The 23,028-nt window shown below is 42.2% G+C and overlaps 1 protein-coding gene across 9 annotated transcripts in view; it reads right to left on the reverse strand.

Moving 5' to 3' along the window:
- Positions 1 to 4,629: 4,629 nt before the first annotated feature.
- The window catches only part of RAD51B (RAD51 paralog B), a 465,772-nt gene continuing 447,373 nt past the window's right edge, over positions 4,630 to 23,028 (reverse strand). For 4 of the 9 annotated variants that reach the window (XR_011559708.1, XM_070759080.1, XM_070759089.1 and 1 more), the window contains one exon: positions 4,630 to 5,742. Coding sequence is in view for 7 of the 9 variants with exons in the window: in XM_070759080.1 (XP_070615181.1) it covers positions 5,615 to 5,742 (128 nt within the window). In the remaining 2 variants the exon portion in view is untranslated. The remainder of the gene's footprint in view (positions 5,743 to 23,028) is intronic. The other 5 variants (XM_070759020.1, XM_070759028.1, XM_070759037.1 and 2 more) reach the window with 2 other exon arrangements.

Raw genomic sequence — 23,028 nt, forward strand, 5'->3', positions numbered from 1 at the left:
AGGGAGAGAAAGAAGAGGGCTTTGAATACAGCTCATCTGTTTGGAATCCATATCGCATCTCAGACATTAACACCCTTGAAAATGTCCAAAGATTCTTCACCAGAAGAGCCCTTCACTCCTCCACCCGAAATAGAATATCCTATGAGACTAGACTTTCAATCCTGGGCCTAGAAAGTTTAGAACTAAGACGCCTTAAACAAGATCTAAGTATTGCCCACAAGATCATATGCTGCAACGTCCTGCCTGTCGGCGACTACTTCAGCTTCAACCACAACAACACAAGAGCACACAACAGATTTAAACTTAATATTAACCGCTCTAAACTTGACTGTAAAAAATATGACTTCAGTAACCGAGTTGTCGAAGCGTGGAACTCATTACCGGACTCTATAGTGTCATCCCCAAACCCCCAACACTTTACCATTAGATTATCTACGGTTGACCTATCCAGATTCCTAAGAGGTCAGTAAGGGGCGAGTACAAGTGCACTAGAGTGCCTTCCATCCCCTGTCCTATTGCTCTCCTATACCTTTCTTCTATTCCTATATCTCTTCTTCTACTCTTTCATTGATGTGTTCTATTACTATATCTTCTTTTCTATTATTTCTTAGATATATTTTACTATGAGTATCTCCTCTATAAACTTCATCATGTATTTTACTATGTGTATATAGATATATACCCACTAAAACCCTCATTGTGTATTGGACTAACTAACTAACTAACTAACTAACTAAATAAATAAATAAATATTTGTGTTTACAGACTGCAACTGTGGGTGGAATCTCGTGGGAGAAAAATTAAAACCATTGGGGAAAATATCCAGAGCTTTGGCCTTGCAAAATTGCCATGTTCTGTCAGGACAGGAGAATCTGGTTAAACAACTTTTGCACTAAAAAAAAAAAAAGCAGCTATATTTCTCCCCTTCCCTCTGCACACACTTTCTCCCCACCCCCCTAAATAGGTCACAGCTGTTCCCGGGAGACCTTTGGTTCCTTGGTGGAATTTTCCTTACCATTCAACTGTTCCTGAAAGGGCTGAGAATTAGGCTTGGGATTCCCCCTTACCCCGCCTCTGTTTCCACAAAATCTCAAATGTTTATGGAGAAGAACTGCTGCCTCTTCTCTCTCCACTTAAAAGGATAGGCTGCCCCGTCAAAGGAAGCTCTATTTCTGATTTAAGCCTCCCTGATAGGTAATTCAAAAATGGCAAGAAGTCACCCCCCCCCCCCCATACCCATCATGATTTCATTTGCAATGTTAATAACGATTTTGGTAGCTGTAGCAACAGTTGTTACTGAGAAAGAGAACAAGGGCCAGGGAAAGGTGGTTAAAAGTCTCTCTCTGGAGCCGGTTGACCTGGGCCCTTGAAAATGCTGCCTGGTGCCTTCAACAAAAATTGTCTGTCACTGAACAATGATAAGTATTTGTATTTGCATTTATTGGATTTGTATGCCGCCCCTCTCCGTAGACTCGGGGCGGCTAACAACAGTGGTAAAAACAACATGCAGCAATCCAATACTAAAACAGCTAAAAACTCTTATCTTAAAACCAATCATACATACAGACATACCAGACATAAACTGTAGAAGCCTAGGGGGAAAGAATATCTCAGTTCCCCCATGTCTGATGACAGAGGTGGGTTTTAAGAAGCTTACGAAAGGCAAGAAGGGTGGGGGCTATTCTAATCTCTGGGGGGAGTTGGTTCCAGAGGGCCGGGGCCGCCACAGAGTAGGCTCTTCCCCTGGGTCCCGCCAAACGACATTGTTTAGTTGACGGGACCCGGAGAAGGCCAACTCTGTGGGACCTAACTGGTTGTTGGGATTCGTGCAGCAGAAGGCGGTCCCGGAGATAATCTGGCCCGGTGCCATAAGTAGTAGATGCTTGGAACAAACTTCTGGCAGACGTGGTTGGTAAATCCACAGTAACTGAATTTAAACATGCCCGGGATAAACATATATCCATCCTAAGATAAAATATGGGAAATAGTATAAGGGCAGACTAGATGAACCATGAGGTCTTTTTCTGCTGTCAATCTTCTATGTTTTGATGTTTCTTTACTGCATTGGGTTAATGCTGAGTCATTGCCCCAGTGCAACCTGCAATTAAGTGCATGTGGTATCAACATCCACATCGTGTTGTGCCCTGAAGCCATGTTCTATGAGTTTAAATCTAAGAGATCTATGCAATTTTTATATACTTTTTTAGTTGCTCAACATTGAAAGAAAGGGGAATAACCTTCAACTTAAAACTGCAGTGATGCAGTAGATAACGTTAGGCTTTGAACTTGATCCTCTTACAGAAGCCTAGGGCTGATTTGACAGCCATAGGTTTTGATTCCATTTTGAGTGGTCCATGACCAGCTCAGTTAGTCACACCTTCTGAGGAGGATGAACTGGGTCTGTCTTAGTACCCTAGGCCAATGTTATTGACAACTGAGTCAGAGAGTGAGAGTGAGGGAGAATTGGAACCTACGAAACCTGAGGAACCACCAGAGACTGTAGAAACCCCAATGATGGTAATGTCTGATTCAGAAGAGGAGGGAGACATTGGGGATCAGGAGCCCCTATTAGATGCCATGGTCAGAAGGTCAGGAATATCTTTATGGGAAAAGTTCTAGAAGGTGATACTTCTATGAACGAAAGCCTATACAGTGAATATATCTAGGGAACAGTTGACTACACCCAGACAGTATATAAGTGAGGATTTATGGGTAAAGAGGTGTGGAATTTCAACGTTTGTAATGGTGAAGGTCCTAGATCTGGGGTTCCAGAAATGCTTTGCTGGCAAACTGCTGTTATCCCTTCAAATTCATCGTGCAAAGATGCAGCTGTTTGAGGAACACCTGAAGCTTCGTGAGTGTGTTTTGAAAACATTAGAGCACTGAAGAATGTCTAAATTGGATTTGGCTCCCAGAAGTGGCCGTTCGTTATCTATTAGTCAATTTGCCTGGGAACACTGCCAACATGGACAAAGGGACTAAATTTGTTTTTGTACAAATCATTTTAAAATATAGATGTGTTTGTTTTGAAATCTTTGTGAGTGGGTTTTCCTTTGTTCCGATCCAATTAGGCTTGAAGCAGAACAACCACAATTAACATTTGTCAGTCCAAAGCCATCGTTTGATTTGGAGACTTTGGCCTGCCACATATTATAATGTAGAATCAGGGGTGCGCTACTGCCCGGATGCGGGGGAGTGAAAATGGAGCTCCACCCCAGAGGACCCAATTTGCACTGAAAGATGTTGAAAGAAAATGCAGGGCATCCTGCATAAGCCACACCCACAGTGTGGTAGTAAAAATTTTGGTAGCCCTTCACTGCGTAGAATGTATTAGTACTGTGGGAATTTGGGAGGGGCTGTTGCATGAGAGTTGTAGAGTTGTAGCTTTAACAAATTCCTTCTGGATTCTCAAGGTCATCCTTTGTACAGCACCTGCCCAGAAGTTGATGGGAGGACTGGACACGTTGGCAGAACCAGACTGGGCCATGTAATGAACTTGTAGGTGTTTGAATAGGGGAATGCACCTTAAACTGCATGGAGAAACCCAAAAGACTTCAGATTCGGGTTTCTCACAAATTGGAAATTTGGAGCTATGCCTCAGACTTTTTTAGTTTCAAATGCTATTTGGAAGCCTGACAACATCATTATTAATCAGGGAAAGATAATAATATCAATGGTCTGAACAGAATCTATTTTTATTGGCTTTATTCATTATTTTCTTAAAATAAATATCCAAGTAGTCTGGTAAAATATCCAGGTAGTCCTTGATTTATGACCACAATTGGAATTACTGAGTCTGTTGCTAAGGGATAAGGTTGTTAAGTGATTTTAACTTGATTTTACAACTTTTTTGTTATGGTTGTTAAGTCAATCACTGTGGTGATTAAGAGAATTTGGTTTTGTCCATTGACTGCTTGTTGGAAATCCCCTGGAAAGATTGTAAATGGCAATCAGGTAAACCCCAGGTAACCATGTGTGTGTGTATACACACACACACACGCACACACAAAGTGCCCAAATTTGATAATGTGACTGTGGGAATATAGCAACAGTTGTAAATTAAAAACCAATTATAAGTCACATTTTTAGTGACTTAATAAATAGTATTTAGTAAGTAAATACCAATAGTATTTAGTGACTTACTAAACGGTGTCTAAATAGTATTTAGTGACTTACTAAATAGTGACTTATTTTGAATAGCTATTAAATAAATGGTTGTAAATCAAAAACTACTTGAATGTGATGATGCTATACAGTATTAAAACATTGTGATATACAATAAGTCTCTCTGTCTGGCTTGTTTAACAAAAGACAATCCATTCTTTAAGAGAGCCTTCCTTCAAGACAATATTTTCCAAATTTCTTGGGATTGGGACTTTCATAATTAATTGTTGATGTAGTTTGGAAATTCTGAGTTTGGGGAAGATGTTTGACCTACTTTGCAGTATGCTTCATTTAGTTGGACTGCATAGCACCAATCTTTAGATGATTCTTCCAAGCAAATGGTTTCTGGATAAAGGTGTGGCTGTTTTAAAGTGCTACACAAAGGTGTCATGTTCATGGTATCACACTTTTAGAGACTGCGTCAAAGCCTATATAGTCCTGAACCAGAAATAGAAGAAACAGATCAACAAGTAACAGAAGTTTTATTTTCATCAGGACATCTCTGCTATTGAAGTACCTGATCGATGAGCCCTGCTTTTGCTATAAATCCCCATTTGCAAGGGATCCTATTTTAATTATAGACCCAAAATATGAAATACATGAATACTCTAGTGAGCAGTGTTACTGCAAGAGCTATAATACTGCATTTATGAAATGCTTTGAACATTCCAAGCCATTAGGCCTAGGAATTTGTTATCGTCAATAGTTGTATCATCTATGCTGATGTATCCTAGCTATTCTAGTTTGACAGGTAGGACATATCGCAGATGAATGTGGTATCACAGATACAAGAGAATGTGGATCTTTTTGGTGAAGTGTTGTTATAGTACATCGCTTTCTCTCATTAAGCTGGTCAATGTTGACATAGCAAGATTCCATGATAATTTATGAAATATTTCTATGAACAATCCGCAGATGTTAGTTTAATGGTAGCAATGCATATGACTGTCATGTGTTTTGAATATCATGTTAAATACATACTCTTCAAGCTTGACTGGATTGACCAGACAATACCCAAATCTCAAGCTAAAATGAGAGAGGAGGGGAGACGGCGAGGGAGGAGGGGAAAGGGGGGGAGGGAGAGAGAGAGAGAAAGAGAGAGAGAGAGAGAGAGAGAGAGAGAGAGAGAGAGAGAGAGAGAGAGAGAGAGAGAGACTCTTTGAACAAGTAAAGGATATTCAACATCAACCAACAGGATTCAAGAATGTTCCTGATCATTTTGTTTATGCTCATGTTATTTAAAGAAAAGCTGTGAGATCACAAATGCCAGAGTCAAGCTTGAAAAAAAATGTGGTAGTTGTTGCAATCAAAACAGAAAACTGGAAACTATGCAGAAGTTGCTTCAGATCAGGAGAATAATGATATCAGTTCAAAAACATGGGCTTTTTTCTCCTCCTCCGGATTTCAGTATTCTGTTTTTCTGGTTGCTTCTGGTAACTGCTGACGTGACTTACAGGGTAAAACTGGATAAAGGCATTTCAGCTTCGTTGTGAAATGTATCTTTCCTCACTTTTATTGCTTGCAGCGCTGGGTTTATTCCTTCCCAATTACTACAGGGCTGCTCCTTTGGATCCACTTCTGAAATTGTGAGCAAATAAAACCACTTCAATGAACAACATCACGTACTGAGCTGAAATACTTTTAAGAACTAATTAACAAAATCCTTATTCAATTTTTAGTTAGTACACTTCTACAAGAAATACTAGATTTTTTTGGGGGGGGGGGGGGATAATTAAAAAAATTAAACCAATCACAATTTGAGAGTAGCAGAGTCTGTTTTCCAATGCCAGGTAATTTTGGCTGCCCGAAAAGTGGTTCCTTATCTTTCTTCTTCTTATTGATGAATCATTACCAGTCTTTCAACAGTCTGATCAACTATTTCGGAGGCTTCTAGGCAACAAATTACCTGGCAGAGAATTTGCTTGGAAGACTAATTTAAATTGACTAGACTTAAAATGACTCACAATTTTCCTATCTTGTTGGATGTCTTTTCCAAAGCAATGAGAACCTCCTCTTTCAATGATAAAAGGAGATGTTTTATTCCACGGGGCTCTCAACTTCCTTTGAATGTATTAAAAGTCATTCTGGAGTAGGATCATTCCAAGTGTAGTAGGAAAATGTTCTGCCGTTTCAACAATCCACCCAATGCTTTCTAAGGACAGTGGGGCCAGGATAAGGAAATTGCCGATTTCTCTTGCTCGGCAAGAAAATGAGCCATTCCTCTGTCCATGAGCCAACCTTGAGTGGGTGTGGGCTGGTATGTCTCTGTTGAAATTAATGCAACACTGCTGATTTGTATCTGCTAAGGAGGTGAATCTAGGCATATTCTGCACGTATGTCAGCCCTTAGAGAATACAGGAAGACAGGCAAACAGCCCTGTCTGCTAATCTATCCAATCTCTACATTTTCCAAAGGCAAAACTATTTACTGAGTTTGGACAGAGCCAGGAGAGCTTGAAAACAAATTTATTTATTTATTATTCATTTATTTATTTATTGCATTTGTATGCCGCCCCTCTCCGTAGACTCGGGGCGGCTAACAACAGTAATAAAAACAGCATATAACAATCCAATATTAAAACAGTTAAAACCCTTATTATAAAACCAAACATACATACAGACATACCATGCATAAAATTGTAAAGGCCTAGGGGGAAAGAGTATCTCAGTTTCCCCATGCCTGGCGGCAGAGGTGGGTTTTAAGAAGCTTACGAAAGGCAAGGAGGGTGGGGGCAATTCTAATCTCTGGGGGGAGTTGGTTCCAGAGGGCTGGGGCCGCCACAGAGAAGGCTCTTCCCCTGGGTCCGGCCAAGCGACATTGTTTAGTTGACGGGACCCAGAGAAGGCCAACTTTGTGGGACCTAACTGGTCACTGGGATTCGTGCAGCAGAAGGCGGTCCATGAGATAATCTGATCCGGTGCCATGAAGGGCTTTATAGGTCATAACCAACACTTTGAATTGTGACCAGAAACTGATCGGCAACCAATGCAGACTGCGGAGTGTTGGTGTAATATGGGCATATTTGGGAAAGCCCATGATAGCTCTCGCAGCTGCATTCTGCATGACCTGAAGTTTCTGAACACTTTTCAAAGGTAGCCCCATGTAGAGAGCGTTACAGTAGTCGAGCCTCGAGGTGATGAGGGCATGAGTGACTGTGAGCAGCGACTCCCGGTCCAAATAGGGCTGCAATTGGTGCACCAGACGAACCTGGGCAAACGCCCCCCTCGCTATAGCTGATATTGGAACCTTTCATCAAATTCTTCTGGAATAATAGTCAATGTTGTAATAGTGGTCAATCTCTTCCCGATCTTCTATTTGTGTGGAAAATCACGTCATACCACCTTGATCATTGGTGTGTCAGTCATTCACAACTGGCCACAATATTATGTGCATCTGTGCTAAAATTCAGTTTGTGAATCCCCTTTCTCTGTTTAGAAGAGAGCTTAAAGTAAAGAACAAGATTTGCTGTTAATAACGGCTCTGCTAAGGTGACCCAGACCTCAGCAAGCTTACTCATTTTGGATTTCTCCACCTGATCAAGCTGAACAAGCAATGTTTTTCAAAGGACCCTACAGGGCAACATGTACTTAGGTGAACCAACTGCCATTGTTTGGGAACAAAGCCTTGAGGTTTGTCAATAAAGCAAGTAAAGATGCTGTTTAAAGGGAGGGAGAAGGGCGTGAAGGGGGCTAGGAGCCAGCTAGCTGATGCAGGGTAGAAAGCTGAGAGAGGAAAAAGGAGGAAATAGAAGGCAGGGGAACCATATGTGATCCTTTAAAAAAACAAAACAAAGCAATAAAAGCATTTATTTTATTTGCTTGCAGTGAATAAAACAATATTTTCCATACAAGATGAAATAGATGCAGTATTTGCAAAATGTCAAATGTCTAGCCCAGCGATGGCGAACCTGTGGTACGGGTGCCACAGGTGGCATGTGGAGTCATATCTGCTGGCACACAAGCAGTTGCCCTAGCTCAACTCCAACGTACACCTGTGTGCTGGTCAGCTGATTTTTGGTTTGCGCAGAGGCTCTGGGAGGGCATTTTTGACTTCCAGAGAGCCTTGGGGGGGGGGATGGAGGGGTTTTTACCCTCCTCTGGCTCCAGGAAAGCCTTTGGAGCCTGGGGAGGGCAAAACATGAGCCTGCTGGGCCCACCAGAAGTTGGGAAACAGGCTGTTTCCAGCCTCCAGAAGGCTTCCAGGGGGGCAGGGGAAGCTATTTTTGCCTTCCTCAAGCATTGAATTATGGATGTGGGCACTCGCGCACGTGCACTCTCTTTTGGCACCTAAGGGGAAAAAAGGTTCACCAACACTGCTGTATAGCATCGTCACATTCAAGTAGTCTTTGATTTACAACCATTTATTTAATAGCTGTTCTGCCGGGCTCTCTGGTAGGAGCCTCCCGAAAATTCAAGGGTACAAATTTCAGACACACACATTTGAAAATTCAAAACAATGTTCTTTATCCCAAAATTCAAAATAAACTAAGCACTCTTTTTGTATTGAACTCGTCCCAAAACAACTGGGTCGTCTGTACAATTAACCTTAAGCAGTCATTAAGTACTTAGCTAGCAGCTATGAAGAAATTTCTTTTTCCAATGAAGTGAGACACACACACACACACACACACGTTGATCTACTTTGTTTTCAAAGGCCTGAAAAATCAACAAGCAAAGTCCAGAAACCAGCAACCCAGGATTCCTGACGAACTGCGATCAGATACTCTTCCACAACGGCCAAACCCACACGCTGCTATTTATAGCAGCAACCCTAATTACTGGAGCCCCACCCATCCACAGGTGGCCTCATTTTCTCTTGTAATAATCCTTTAGTTGTTGTCTCATATGCATCACTCTATGCATGCATGGATGTGTCATTAATTCTTGTTCAGAATCCAAAGATGATACAGATGATTGATCTCTTCCTGGGCTGTCTGCCAAACTCCCCTCTTTCCTGTCACTCACGCTGCCTTGGTCAGAGGAGCCTTTATCGGCAGATTCCATTGGGAGCAAAATAGGCCTGCGGCATGTGGATGTCTCCCCCACATCCACCTGCACATTCCTTGGGGCAGGAGCTGGGCCAGATCTAACCACAACAATAGCTATTCAAAGTTACAGCACTAAAAATGTGACTTACAATTGGTTTTTAATTTACAGCTGTTGCTATATTCCCACAGTCACGTGCTCAAAGTTTGGGACTTCATATGTTTGTGTGTACACACACATAAATACACACAAGAATCTTTAAAAACTGAACTTACTTTCGCTACAGTTAGAAAAGAACATGGGCTCTGCAAATTTTGTAACCCTCAGTGGTTACAAGAATTTGCCTCCTCCTCAGATGCTACAAACCCAGAACTTCTTGATGCTGCTTCCAACTGTGGTAGCCTTTTGACAAAGGTATTCTAGGGTGTGCTTTTGTGTGCCACTATTTACTTACTTACTTATTTATATTCCTATGCCGCCACACTCCCAAGGACTCAGGGTGGCTCACAGCAGAAATAAACATGGATCAATATACTGCAAAAGCATTTCAATTTAAAATAATTACAGCCATCCATGCATTCATGGGCTGACTTTGCTAATAACCCCTACGAGGTCAATAGCCCCAGGCCTGTCGGAAAAGCTAGGTCTTTCCGGCTTTCCAGAAGACCAATAAGGTGGGGGCATAGCGTATTCCAGGAGGTAGCTGATTCCAGACAGTCGGGGCAACCACAGAGAAAGCTCTCCCCTATTGTTTAGCTGACAGGACCCAAAGAAGATCAACCCTGTGGGATCTAACGAGTCACTGAGAGATTTGTGGTAGAAGGCAATCTCGAAGATACTTTGGCCCTGAGATACTCGAAGATACTCTGGCCCTGATTATTAATCAACAATATAGTATCTTGGTATAGCTATTATTATTATTATTTATTAGATTTGTATGCCGCCCCTCTCCGTAGACTCGGGGCAGCTCACAGCATACAATAAGACAATTCATAACAAATCTAATAAATTTAAAAAACATTTTAAAAAACCCATTATTAAACCAGACATACACACAGGCACACCATACATAAATTATATAGGCCCGGGGGAGGGAGGGGGAATGCCTCAATTCCCCCATGCCTGACGGCAGAGGTGAGTTTTAAGGAGTTTACGGGAGGCAAGGAGGGTGGGAGCAGTTCTAATCTCCAGGGGGAGCTAGTTCCAGAGAGTCGGGGCCGCCACAGAGAAGGCTCTTCCCCTGGTACCCGCCAGACGACATTGTTTAGTCGACGGGACTGCTATGAAGCAGAAGTTCAGGTTTTCAATCAAACAAGGCAACCAAATGGTGAATCTGCTCAATATTCACTCATCCTGCATGCACGCAATTTTAGCCAGCCAAAGAATTAAACAGAGAAAAGTTCAATACTGATATAGCAAGAGATGGTTGACTACTAAAATTACACTGAAATCTGGTTTTATCTTTCTTGACATTTATTATCTGATACACTCAAAGAGTTATTTTCTCTAGAAAGAACACTGAAGCATCAGATAGCAAACAGGATAAAAAGATATGAATTTTAGTGGTAACCTTTTTTCCCCATAATTTTGAATTGCTTTTAACAAAAACAAGAAAATATTATTGTCTGAAAATTTTAGCTTTGTGTTGCATAGTCACATCTACACAGTTCCTATAACTCTGGACAATGGGAGACTGTCTTAATTTCTGTATCTAGAATGTCAATGGATCTTAACCCACAACAAAAAATAATAAATATTGAATGTACTTTGTATAGAAAAGTCTAGGACAGAATTTCATTGGAGATGTAATAAGGGCAATGTAAAATATATGTTTTTATGAAGATCTACCCTAATAACTGTTTTGCTCACTTAACTATATCTTATTCTTGCATGTTGATTTGTTGGACTAAAATAATATTTACATTTCTCCTTATTGCTAAAAAGGGCACTTAATTATGTTTGAATTTTGATTCCAGTAGAACAAGACACTTGAATAAAGGCATCTGCAGGATAGTCAAGAGTGGACAAGTGATAAAAGTAACATTATACCACAAGTTTCAGCCCTTTTGTACATGCTTTCTGTCACCTCACACACCTATGAAAGGAATGAATCTGTAGCAGAGTTCTGCTTTCATCATTTTAATGAAAGTGTTGCTTCCTGGAAATGCCTCTGAGTGGGACTCTGTTAACCATTTGATTTTTCATTGGCTTTTGATGCTCTTGGGCAGGGGAAGGCAAAGTTGGCTCTTCTATGACTTGTGGACTTCAACTCCCAGAATTCCTGAGCCAATCATGCTAGCTCAGGAATTCTGGGAGTTGAAGTCCACATGTCATAGAAGAGCCAACTTTGACTACCTCTGCTCTTGGCTATAGTATCTTCCTAAAGCAGGGGTGTCAAACTCGATTTCATTGAGGGCCGCATCAGGGTTGTGTTTGACCTTGGGGAGGGTATGTGTGGCTAGCTTAACATCACTAGAGTTGGGGGGCAACTGTGGCCTGAGCGTTCTGCCAACAAAAATGGGCTCACAAGCTCCGTTTTTGGCTGGGATGGCCTCCGGAAGCCCTCTGCCAGCAAAAAAGGAGCTTGGGAGAGCTACACACAGCTGGTCATTTGCTGTTTCCAGGGTGGCCCCAGGTGCCCGATCTAAGCACCACGCAGGCCGGATCAGGGTCATAGGGGCTTGAATTTGACACCCCTGTTCTAGAGATTGCTTTTTAAAATTGGGAATAGACAATACTAGACTAGTGAGGGATGCCATTGCCTTTTGCATTGTATTAAGCATCTAGAGCCGAGATGGTGCAGTAGGTAGAGTGTAGTACTGCAGGCCACTAAAGCTGACTGTAGATCTGCAGATCAGCGGTTCAAATCTCATCACCCGCTCAAGGTTGACTCATCCTTCCATCCTTCCATGGTGGGTAAAATGAGGACCCGGATTGTGGGGGCAATACGCTGGCTCTCTTAAAAAGTGCTATTGCTAACATGCTGTAAGCCGCCCTGAGTCTAAGGAGAAGGGCGGCATAAAAATAAAATAAAATAAAATAAAATAATAAAATAAATATAAATAAATGAAGCCACTGAAAGTAGCTTTCAGAGTTTAGGAATTGGATGTCATCAGTAAGTGCGCTGATGATATTCAATTCAGCTCAGGTTTTTACCCTCCCCTGGCTCCATGTTCTGAACCACTGTCTGGATGCCACGATGGAGTAGACAGGGCTGATTAAAAAATCTACATGCTGACAAGATCGGTCGGTGGTGTCCCCAAATTGAAATGTGAGAGTTTGCCTATTTTGAAGAAGTCTGTGCTGTCTCCATGAGGACAGGAAAGCAATTTGGGGATGCTCGCAGAGTCATTATCATTGGCGGTCCAAATAACTCTGGCTAAGACTACCATTAGCTTTCTGGAAGGAAGCATCTTAGCTCCCGTGATTCATGTCTTGGGAACCTCACTTTTAGACAAGTGTCATATGCTCAGTATGAGACTGTCCTTGTGCTTGGTCCAAAAGACACAGCTGGTATTCTTCTCTTGCTCACTTTTAAAAAGCGAACTTGTTATTTTATACCTGAATTTATTTTCCTTTATTTTAAAATGCTGTTTGTATGTTATTTGTTTGATTGCAATCTCTTTTGCAATTTGTAATAACAGGAAATAGCATACGGTTGCAGCAATAAATAATAACGAAATCATTCAAAAACAAAAGTTTAAAATTACGACTCGTCTAAAATAACTGAGTCTAAAGGAAAGAAATGTAGAAGACATCTGGTTCTGAAGGACACAGACCATATGGTATTAAGGTCTTTTCTTCCAACTAAGTGATAGGCTCTTTAGGCCACGTTATTTGTAAAATAACAAGGTACAAATCATTGTACATAAAGTGACTTCTGTGCAGATTAGGACAGAAAGAGACAGAAATAGAATGCAGGACTGCTTGACCTATCAGTTCTCATGATTTAATACTGTAAGCAAAATCTTGTGTCCTTTAAATACCACCCCACCCCCCATAAAACTTTGTGCTTTCTAAATTTATTTATTTTTTCCTCTCACTCCCCATTCCTGGATATAACAGAAACTGGCATGCTCGCAAGCATAAGATAAATAGGCATTTTATCTAAGTTATTATTATTATTTATTAGATTTGTATGCCGCCCCTCTCCATAGACTCGGGGCGGCTCACAACAATAACAAAGACAATGTAAGAACAAATCTAATAATTTAAAATACACTAAAAACCCCATTATTAAAAGCAAGCATACACACAAACATACCATGTATAAACTGTATAGGCCCGGGGGAGATGTCTCAGTTCCCCCATGCCTGATGGCAGAGATGGGTCTTAAGAACTTTACGAAAGGCAAGGAGGGTGGGGGCAGTTTTGATATCCGGGGGGAGTTGGTTCCAGAGGGTGGGGACCGCCACAGAGAAGGCTCTTCCCCTGGGTCCCGCCAGACGACATTGTTTAGTCGATGGGACCCGGAGAAGGCCAACTCTGTGGGACCTAACCAGTCGCTGGGATTCGTGCAGCAGAAGGCGGTCCCGGAGATATTCTTATTTATTTATTTATTATTTATTATTTGGATTTGTATGCCGCCCCTCTCCGAAAACTCGGGGCGGCTCACAACAAGTGAAAAAGACAATCCAATACATAATCCAATTTAATTAAAATATTATAAATTTAAGAAAAACCCCTATACTAACATACACACACACAAGCATACCATATATAAATTCAACGTGCCCAGGGGAAGATGTTTAGTTTCCCCATGCCTGACGGCAAAGGTGGGTTTTGAGGAGTTTACGGAAGGCAGGAAGAGTAGGGGCAGTTCTGATCTCCGGGGGGAGTTGGTTCCAGAGAGTCGGTGCCGCCACAGAGAAGGCTCTCCCCCTGGGGCCCGCCAACCGACATTGTTTAGTTGACGGGACCCGGAGGAGGCCCACTCTGTGGGACCTAATCGGTCGCTGGGATTCGTGCGACAGAAGGCGGTCTCGGAGATATTCTGGTCCAGTGCCATGAAGGGCTTTAAAGGTCATAACCAACACTTTGAATTGTGACCGGAAACTGATCGGCAGCCAATGCAGACTGCGGAGTGATGGTGAAACATGGGCATACCTGGGTAGGCCCATGACTGCTCTCGCAGCTGCATTCTGCACGATCTGAAGTTTCCGAACACTTTTCAAAGGTAGCCCCATGTAGAGAGCATTACAGTAGTCGAACCTCGAGGTGATGAGGGCATGAGTGACTGTGAGCAATGAGTCCCGGTCCAGATAGGGCCGCAACTGGTATTCTGGTCTGATGCTAAGTAAATGTTAATGGAAGTCTTTTTAAAAACCCAGAATTTTAAAGATCGCTTTTTTACGTATATTAATTGGATTGTTTTATTATTGTTTCTTGTATACGTTGTGAGCCGGCCCGAGTCCTCGGAGAGGGGCAACATACAAATCCAATTAAATAAATAAATAAAATAAATAAATCTTGGACAACTACATACGGTAGTTTCTAGTAGCCAAAGAGCCACCACACTGGATGTAAGTGATCTCACTAATGGCTGCCTGTGTTAAGTGATCTCACCTACTCCATATTGCGCAAGGAAAGAACTAGATACTGTAATTAATCTCTCAATTTTCAATATGGAGAGTAGTAGAAGCTTTGATTGAGCATTTTGGCCACGAAAAAATGATCATCACACACTTCAAGGCGGAGTTGTTTTAAATTTAATTTATATGAGTTCTATGCCGCCCAATCCCATAGGATTCAGGCCGGTTTACAACAATAAAAACAACACAGTACTACAATAATACTATCAAACATAATTCGGGCGTGTCAGATGTTAAGATTTACAGCCCCCAGGCCTGTCGACAAAGCCATGTCTTAGCAGCTTTTCGAAAGGCTAGTAGAGCAGGGTGAACATCGCGGGGAGTTGGTTCCATAGAGCCGGGGCAGCAACAGAAAAGGCCCTCCTCCGCGGTCTCGTCAACTTACATCAGTGATGGTGAACCTTTTTCTCCTGGGGTGCCAAAAGAGCGTGGGAGTGCACTATTGTGCATGCGCGAGTGCCCACACCCATAATTCAATGCCTGCGGAGGGCAAAAACAGCTCCCCCTGCCCCCTGGAGGTCAGAAACGGCCCGTTTCCCAACGTCTGGTGGGACCAGTAGGCTCGTGTTTCACCCTCCCCAAAGGCTTCCCTGGAGCCCGGGAAGAGTAAAAATGCTCTCCCCTATCCCCCCGTAGGCTCTCTGGAAGCTAAAACCCCCTGCCAGAGCCTATGTGCAAGCCAAAAATCAGCTGGCCAGCACACACATGCATGTTGGAGCTGAGCTAGGGCAACAGCTCACATGCCACCTGTCGCACCCGTTTCATAGGTTCGCCATCACTGAGCTACATTGTTTAGTCCAGTGTTTCCCAACCTTGACAACTTGGCAATATTTGGACTTCAACTCCCAGAATTCCCCAGCCAGCAAGTTGCCAAGGTTGGGAAACAATGGTTTAGTCGATGGGACCCGGAGGCCGATTCTGTCTTCTACCTTCCTCACACTGATCTGCCACTTGAATAAAGACCATGTAAATATCTATCACTCTTTTAAATATATATTACCTGTGAAAACATACCAGTATTTTATTTGATACAATACCTTCACTGTTCATGTTATTCTTTAAACAGCGTACCATTTTCCTATGTCCTGGTTCGCATGTGAAGCCGAGATATATAATACAAGAAACGAATACCTTGTTAAATGTGAAAACACCCCAAAACAGAAAAAATATGGTGGATTGTGTAAATAACAATATAAATAATAATGCAGTGAATCGCACTACCCTAAAGCAGTGGTCCAAAATCTTTTGAGTGCCACGGACCAGTTCCGTGGAGAGCAGTTTTTCTGCAGACAGGAAGAGTCTGCGGAGAGGGGCGGCATACAAATCTAAATAAACAAACAATAAACAAACAAAGAGGAGTGTGGTTTTGTAGTTCTGCATGTGTATGGATAGGGCTATTGCTTGCTTGCAAGGACTGGTTCTGGTCCATGGACCGGTGCTGGTCCAATTGCTTTGGGATTTGCTTCAAACGTTTTTGTAAAAGTATCCTTTTTGCTGCTTGTTTTGACAACAGTGTTAGATCACAGCAACACCAAGGGGGACAAAAGAAAGGAGCGCCTTCTGATTTATCAAAATTTTTGCACCGTGTTGCAAATTGTTTTGAAATATTTTCTCCGCTCGTGTTGAATTTAGCTTATCTCGAACATACTTGCAGAAAACCCAAGGGTTTGGCAAGGTTTAAGCTCTGTAGAATACAGTTGGAACACGTTTTCTCTAATACCTGTTAGAATGGGGATTATCATTATCTGTGTACTAAACCTGGCTCTGTTCAGAAATGCAGGAACAAAACATCAGAAAGGGAATTGCTCTGTTATCAGAATTGCTTCGTGATAAGATGGAAAAAGCTTTAATGATTCCGCCCGTAGTTCCGCCTTCCTTGCAACACATTCCTCGCAGTGTTTACTTAGAAAGAAATAGGAGCAAGTTCAATGGCACTTCTTCCTTACAAAACGTGTTTTAGATTGCTGTCTTAATAAGAGCTTATTTCAAAACAAGTCAAAACGTATCCCCCCCCCCCGCATTTCTTATAAAAAAACTGCTAGAGTGATTAGCAAGTCCAGTTTAGGAGGCTTGGACCTCCTTATAAGCCTGTGTAGCACATGTAATTCTCTCTTCTAACACAGCTCCATTAGGGCTGCAAAACTGAGAGTTAATGTTTTATGTCTCTCTGCTGCCATCTAGTGGTCATCTGGAGTTCTGTAATCTAAAGATGGTAGTCTTACACCAGTGATGGTGAACCTTTTTTTCCTCGGGTGCCGAATGAGCGTGTGCGCACGTTATCGCACATGCACGAGTGCCCACATCCATAATTCAATGCTTGGGGAGGGCAAAAACTGCTTCCCCTACCTCCCGGAGGCCTTCTAGAGGCTGGAAATGGCCTGTTTCCCAATTTTTGGTGAGCCCACTAGGCTCATGTTCCACTCTCCCCAGGTTTCAAAGGCTTCCCTGAAACTGGGGGAAGGTAAAAACGCCCTCCCCCATCCCCCAGGAGGTTCTCTGGAAGCCAAAAACACCCTCCCAGAGCCTCTGTGTGAGCCAAAAATCAGCTGGCCGGCACACCCATGCACACTGGAGCTGAGCTAGGACATCAGCTTGCATGCCAGCAGATATGGCGCTGCGTGGCACCTATGCCATAGGTTGGCCATCACTGTCTTACACTCATTTTTCTTCATGCCATTCCTAGTTTTGTCTAATTTGCTTAGTAATAGAACTGTTCCCAGTTAAGCACGCTATCTTATCCCATAGTTAAAATATATTTATTCAATTTAGGTAAATAATTTTGCCCCCAACTTGGTCCTCTCAAGATACAGTATGTTATAATTTCTTTATCCATTAGATTGATAGGGGTTGATGGGAATTGAAATCATCACAGTATTTATTTGTTTGTTTTGTCAAATACGTATTGGTGGTATACAAAGATATAATAACATTTATATACATGATACTAGTAAGAGGGACCCTTCTGCCGCACGAATCCCAGCGGCCGATTAGGTCCCACAGAGTTGGCCTTCTCCGGGTCCCGTCAACAAAAAAATGCCGTCTGGCAGGACCCAGGGGAAGAGCCTTCTCTGTGGCAGCCCCGGCCCTCTGGAATCAACTCCCTCCAGAGATCAGGACTGCCCCCACCCTCCTTGCCTTTCGCAAACTCCTAAAAACCCACCTCTGCCGCCAGGCATGGGGAAATTGATTTCCCTCGACTGTCCTGTTTTATGTATGGTTTCTTTGGGGTGTATGATTGTTTTTAAATCAAGGGTTTTAACTGCTTTGTTCTTAATCATTGGATTTGTATTGTGTATTGTTGTTGTGAGCCGCTCCGAGTCTTCGGAGAGGGGCGGCATGCAAATCTAATAAATGAATGATTGAATGAATGAATGAATAAATTAGAAACATTAGGACAGGGGACGGAAGGCATTCTGGTGCCCTTTATAAGGGGTGTGCATAAGGAAGATACCAGTTAGAGGGCGTGTGTAAGTACACTACAATCTGGGAAATTGGATTCCCCACCCTGTGCCCCGGCCAGGCTGGTTCTGTTTCAACGGATTGGTTGTGGTCCTTGTTATCTCCCTCCAGCTTTTCCTGTCAATTTTTCAATTCATTATTCCACTGATTATCTGCAAAATGCGAAACAACCACCGGAAAGAAATAAAGAAATTGCATGACACACATTTATAAAAAGAGCAAAAGCTGGAAACTGTTCAGTTCTTGAAGGGGAAACCGGGGTGGGGGCGGAGAAGCGAGAAAGTATTTCTGTGACCATGACAAACCCCAAAAGTAACCAAATATTTCTGAAGTATAAGCCAAGAGATACCAGGATACCCTCACTTTCCCAACAGATCCTTGGACATTCCCTTGTTTGCTAAGTCCATGGCTTTTAAAAAAATAACTTGGCTTGAAAAGGCTCCTGTAAGGAATGAAGCAAATGAAGGGATAAGCAAATAATTTCCATTTTAGAAGTCCGAGAGGCCAAGTTTTTAGCGCAGGTTTCTAGAGGCTGAAATGGAGAAATGGTTAAAGAAAAGCAGGCGACGGACCGCGATAACAAAGCAGGAAATAGCAGAGGGTCTGAATGCTTCAAGAAGAACATATGGGCTTTCCACCACCTACCCACAGCCCTTGGGCACTTGCAGTGAGGTGCTCTCCACCCACTCCTCCTCCTTATCTCTATCAGGCCCTGAAGAGACACAATTCTGAAGGCCACAAACACTATTGGCCTGAGTAAATCCTCAGCAGTGCTGAGCAGGTCTAGGGAGTCCTGCTTAAATTAAGCAGCTTGCAAGTATGTATATATGTATGTATGTATGTATGTATGTATGTATGTATGTATTTATTTATTTATTTATTAGATTTGTATGCCGCCCCTCTCCCTAGACTCGGGGCGGCTAACAACAATAAAAAGACAATATGAACAAATCTAATATTAAAAGTAATGTAAAAAAACCCAATTTAAGAAACCAATCATACATACAGACATACCATGCATAAATTTTATAAGCCTAGGGGGAAGGGAATATCTCAATTCCCCCATGCCTGACGACAGAGGTGGGTTTTAAGGAGCTTAAGAAAGGCAAGGAGGGTGGGGGCAACTCTGATACCTGGGGGGAGTTGGTTCCAGAGGGTCGGGGCCACCACAGAGAAGGCTCTTCCCCTGGGTCCTGCCAAACGACATTGTTTGGTCAACGGGACCCGGAGAAGGCCAACTCTGTGGGACCTAACTGGTTGCTGGGATTCGTGCAGCAGAAGACAGTCCCAGAGATATTCTGGTCTGATGCCATGAAGGGCTTTATAGGTCATAACCAAGACTTTGAATTGTGACCGGAAACCGATCGGCAACCAATGCAGACTGCGGAGTGTTGGTGAAACATGGGCATATTTAGGAAGGCCCATGATAGCTCTCGCAGCTGCATTCTGCACGATCTGAAGTAAGAAACAATAAGCAGTAAGATTCATCCACTTCAATACGGATCAATAAGTAAGAAACATCTTCGGGTGCCAGAAACAGTTTCTAAGCAACTGTGTAATGCCACTCTTCCCAGCATTAAAAAATAAAATAAAATTCAAACTCAAGAAAATGCCTTTTTTTTTTTTTTACAAAAATCATTTTTTTTAAGGGAGAGACTTGAAAGCCATCTCTGATGTAAAACTGAGGCTGTATTTTATTTTTCTCTTGGAACGTGTTTTTTTTTAATTTAGAGTTCAAGGTAACAAATCAAAGCAGCTGGTAACTCAAATGTCCACTGAAGCATGGAGCTATAGAAAAGGGCCCATTGCTTAAGGCAGTGCTTCCCAACCTTGGCAACTTGAAGATATTTGGACTTCAACTCCCAGAATTCCCCAGCCAGCGAGTGCTGGCTGGGGAATTCTGGAAGTTGAAGTCCAGATATCTTCAAGTTGCCAAGGTTGAGAAACACTGCCTTAAGGCATCTTAACCTAGACACTTTTGAAGGAGCAAGGAATAAAATCCAGCTTTCTCTCCTCCTCGCAGAGGTTTTATTGGAATGGGGACCAGTTATTTTTATATTTTGTTTTAGTTTTTGTGATTGTTATTACTTTTAAGCTGCTCTGGCAGAGTTTCTCCTCTTGAAAGGCAGGATGTAAATAATAGCAATCATCCTTGTACTCATAAAACCAAGAATTATTTGCCCAATTAGCTTGAAATTGGACATGGAAAATCCTCCATGTGACAGTGAAGTTTCTCTAGCCAGAAAAACTCAGGAAAAACTGGTAGAGCTAGAATTATGTCCTGAAAGGCTTTTTTATGATGAATTGCTTGGTTCCTCCCCTTTCGGACCGGTTTGTCTAAACCGGTAGCGACTGCCTGGTGATGTCACAATGATATCATGGAACTGGTTCGGTCGTTACCGTTCCGTGAGTGCTGCTATCTTAAAAAAAAAAACACCATAATTTTTTCCCCCTTGGGATTTTTTCCTTTTGCACATGTGTAGAATCCATGTTTCTGGCACTGTGCGTGCAATTGCCATCTTGTTTTTAGCTTATTTTTTTGATGTGTGTGTATTTTTTGCAACTGTACATGCGCCCACCCACAAGGTGTGGCCATGCAATGCGGGAGGAATCGAACCAGCAGTGACGTAAATTAGAACCCCCCCCCCCCCCCCGATTTGTACCTCCTTGATTCTTTAAAAAGGAGGCAGTAAGAATAAGGCCATAGAAGAAGGATCACAATAGTTGATTCACACAAGAGCAGCTTCTTCAAAATTCTTTAGAATTAATACATACACACCCAAATTCAAAATTAAGTGTTAGTGCTATCTAGACCAGTGTATAGTCTGTATAGTCTGGAGGACAGAAGGAAAAGGGGGGACATGATCGAAACATTTAAATATGTTAAAGGGTTAAATAAGGTCCAGGAGGGAAGTGTTTTTAATAGGAAAGTGAACACAAGAACAAGGGGACACAATCTGGTTAGTTGGGGGAAAGATCAAAAGCAACGTGAGAAAATATTATTTTACTGAAAGAGTAGTAGACCCTTGGAACAAACTTCCAGCAGACGTGGTTGGTAAATCCACAGTAACTGCATTTAAACACGATAAACATATATCCATCCTAAGATAAAATACAGAAAATTATATAAGGGCAGACTAGATGGACCATGAGGTCTTTTTCTGCTGTCAGTCTTCTATGTTTCTATGTGTTTCCCAACCTTGGGAGCTTGAAGATATTTGGACTTCAACTCCCAGAATTCCCCAGCCAGCATTCGCTGGCTGGGGAATTCTGGGAGTTGAAGTCCAGATATCTTCAAGTTGCCATGGTTGGGAAACACTGATGTAGACAATCAAGTTCAAATAGATACATATGCCAAATCATGGTGAAGTCAGACTTCAAGCAAGTACATTTTCTATTAATGGAAGTCTTAAAACTGTATTCCAACAATGCAGCCTAACTGCTCTGCTCTCATTGGAAGTAAAGTACAAGCTGGGTGAATTCAGCCACAAATAGCATGACCAATAATTTGCCCATCGTGCTATTAGATTGGGCTGCAAACCTCTTCCGCTCGTAATCTTGTGATCTCCCAATTCCTGCTATCTTGCCCTTCATTTTTGTCTTCTCGGCCATTGATAGTGTCAGTTGACTCGCATTAATAATTGATTTTAATTGACTGCTCATTTGCCGTCATGACGTTTTACAGGCAAATCAGTTATCATTGCTGATGGTGCCGATTAACTGAACTGTTCAGATTAACTAATGATAGCCTGACTTTGCACTGAGCTGGGTTTCAGCAAGCATGTCCATTTTTATTTTTTTTGCAAATTCTCTTCTTTTCACAATTATTTGCCTTAGCTGCTTTGATGTAAAAGTGCTTCTGAAGTTGGGAAAACAAAACTATTTTTGTTGGTAAATACTGTAAATGGTACAGTGGGGATTGAGATTGGTCCTCTTTCCTTAAACTGGTTCTAAAAATACCATATTTTTTGGACTATAAGGTGCACTGGAGTATAACACGCATCAAGATTTTGAAGAGGTAAACAAGGAGGAAAAAAGTTTTTGCCTCTCGGCTCTTAGGAGCACTCTGCAGGCTTCCCAAAGCCTCCGCACACATTGTTTTTGGGTCTGTTTTTGGCAAAAACGGGATGTGCGGGGTGGGGTTTGGGAGGCCAAAAATGACTATACAGTGGTACCTCATCATACAAACTTAATTGGTTCCAGGAGGAGGTTCGTAAGGTGAAAAGTTCGTAAGATGAAACAATGTTTCCCATAGGAATCAATGTAAAAACAAATAATGCGTGCAAATCCTTCAGGAAAATCCCAAATTTTAGAAGGGAGGCGAATAGAGGGCAGGGAGGAGCAGCTAAAGGGGGCGGGTGGAAGAAGCAAGGCTAGGCTAAAGGGTGAGTGGGAAGGAAGAAAGGCAAAGGGGGCGCCCCTCCCTTTTCTTTTTTCAAAAGACACCGTTTCAGTGCTTTTGCAAGCATGCAAAATCTTTACTCCTCCAAGCTGCCCCTCCCTTTTCTTCAAAAAGGGGGAAAAAAAGAAAGCCCTTCATCCCAGCAGCAGCTGCTTGGGTTTGTAAGGTGAAAATAGTTGGGAAGAAGAGGCAAAAAAATCTTAAACACCGGGTTCGTATCTTGAAAAGTTCGTTAGAAGAGGCGTTCTTAAGATGAGGTACCACTGTATTCGAAATTGCTTGCTTGTAACTGCTCTAGATATAACTTATCGAAGAAGCATTTGAACACAAAAACAACCACCAAAAAAACTCAAAGCCTGCTAGCAAATCTCCCATTGTGTTTGCACACTGCATTCATTCGTTTATATCCATGCTTGTTTTAAGGAAG

The sequence above is a fragment of the Erythrolamprus reginae genome, chromosome 1 (genome assembly GCF_031021105.1).
Source record: "Erythrolamprus reginae isolate rEryReg1 chromosome 1, rEryReg1.hap1, whole genome shotgun sequence".
Classification (NCBI taxonomy): Eukaryota; Metazoa; Chordata; class Lepidosauria; order Squamata; family Dipsadidae; genus Erythrolamprus; species Erythrolamprus reginae.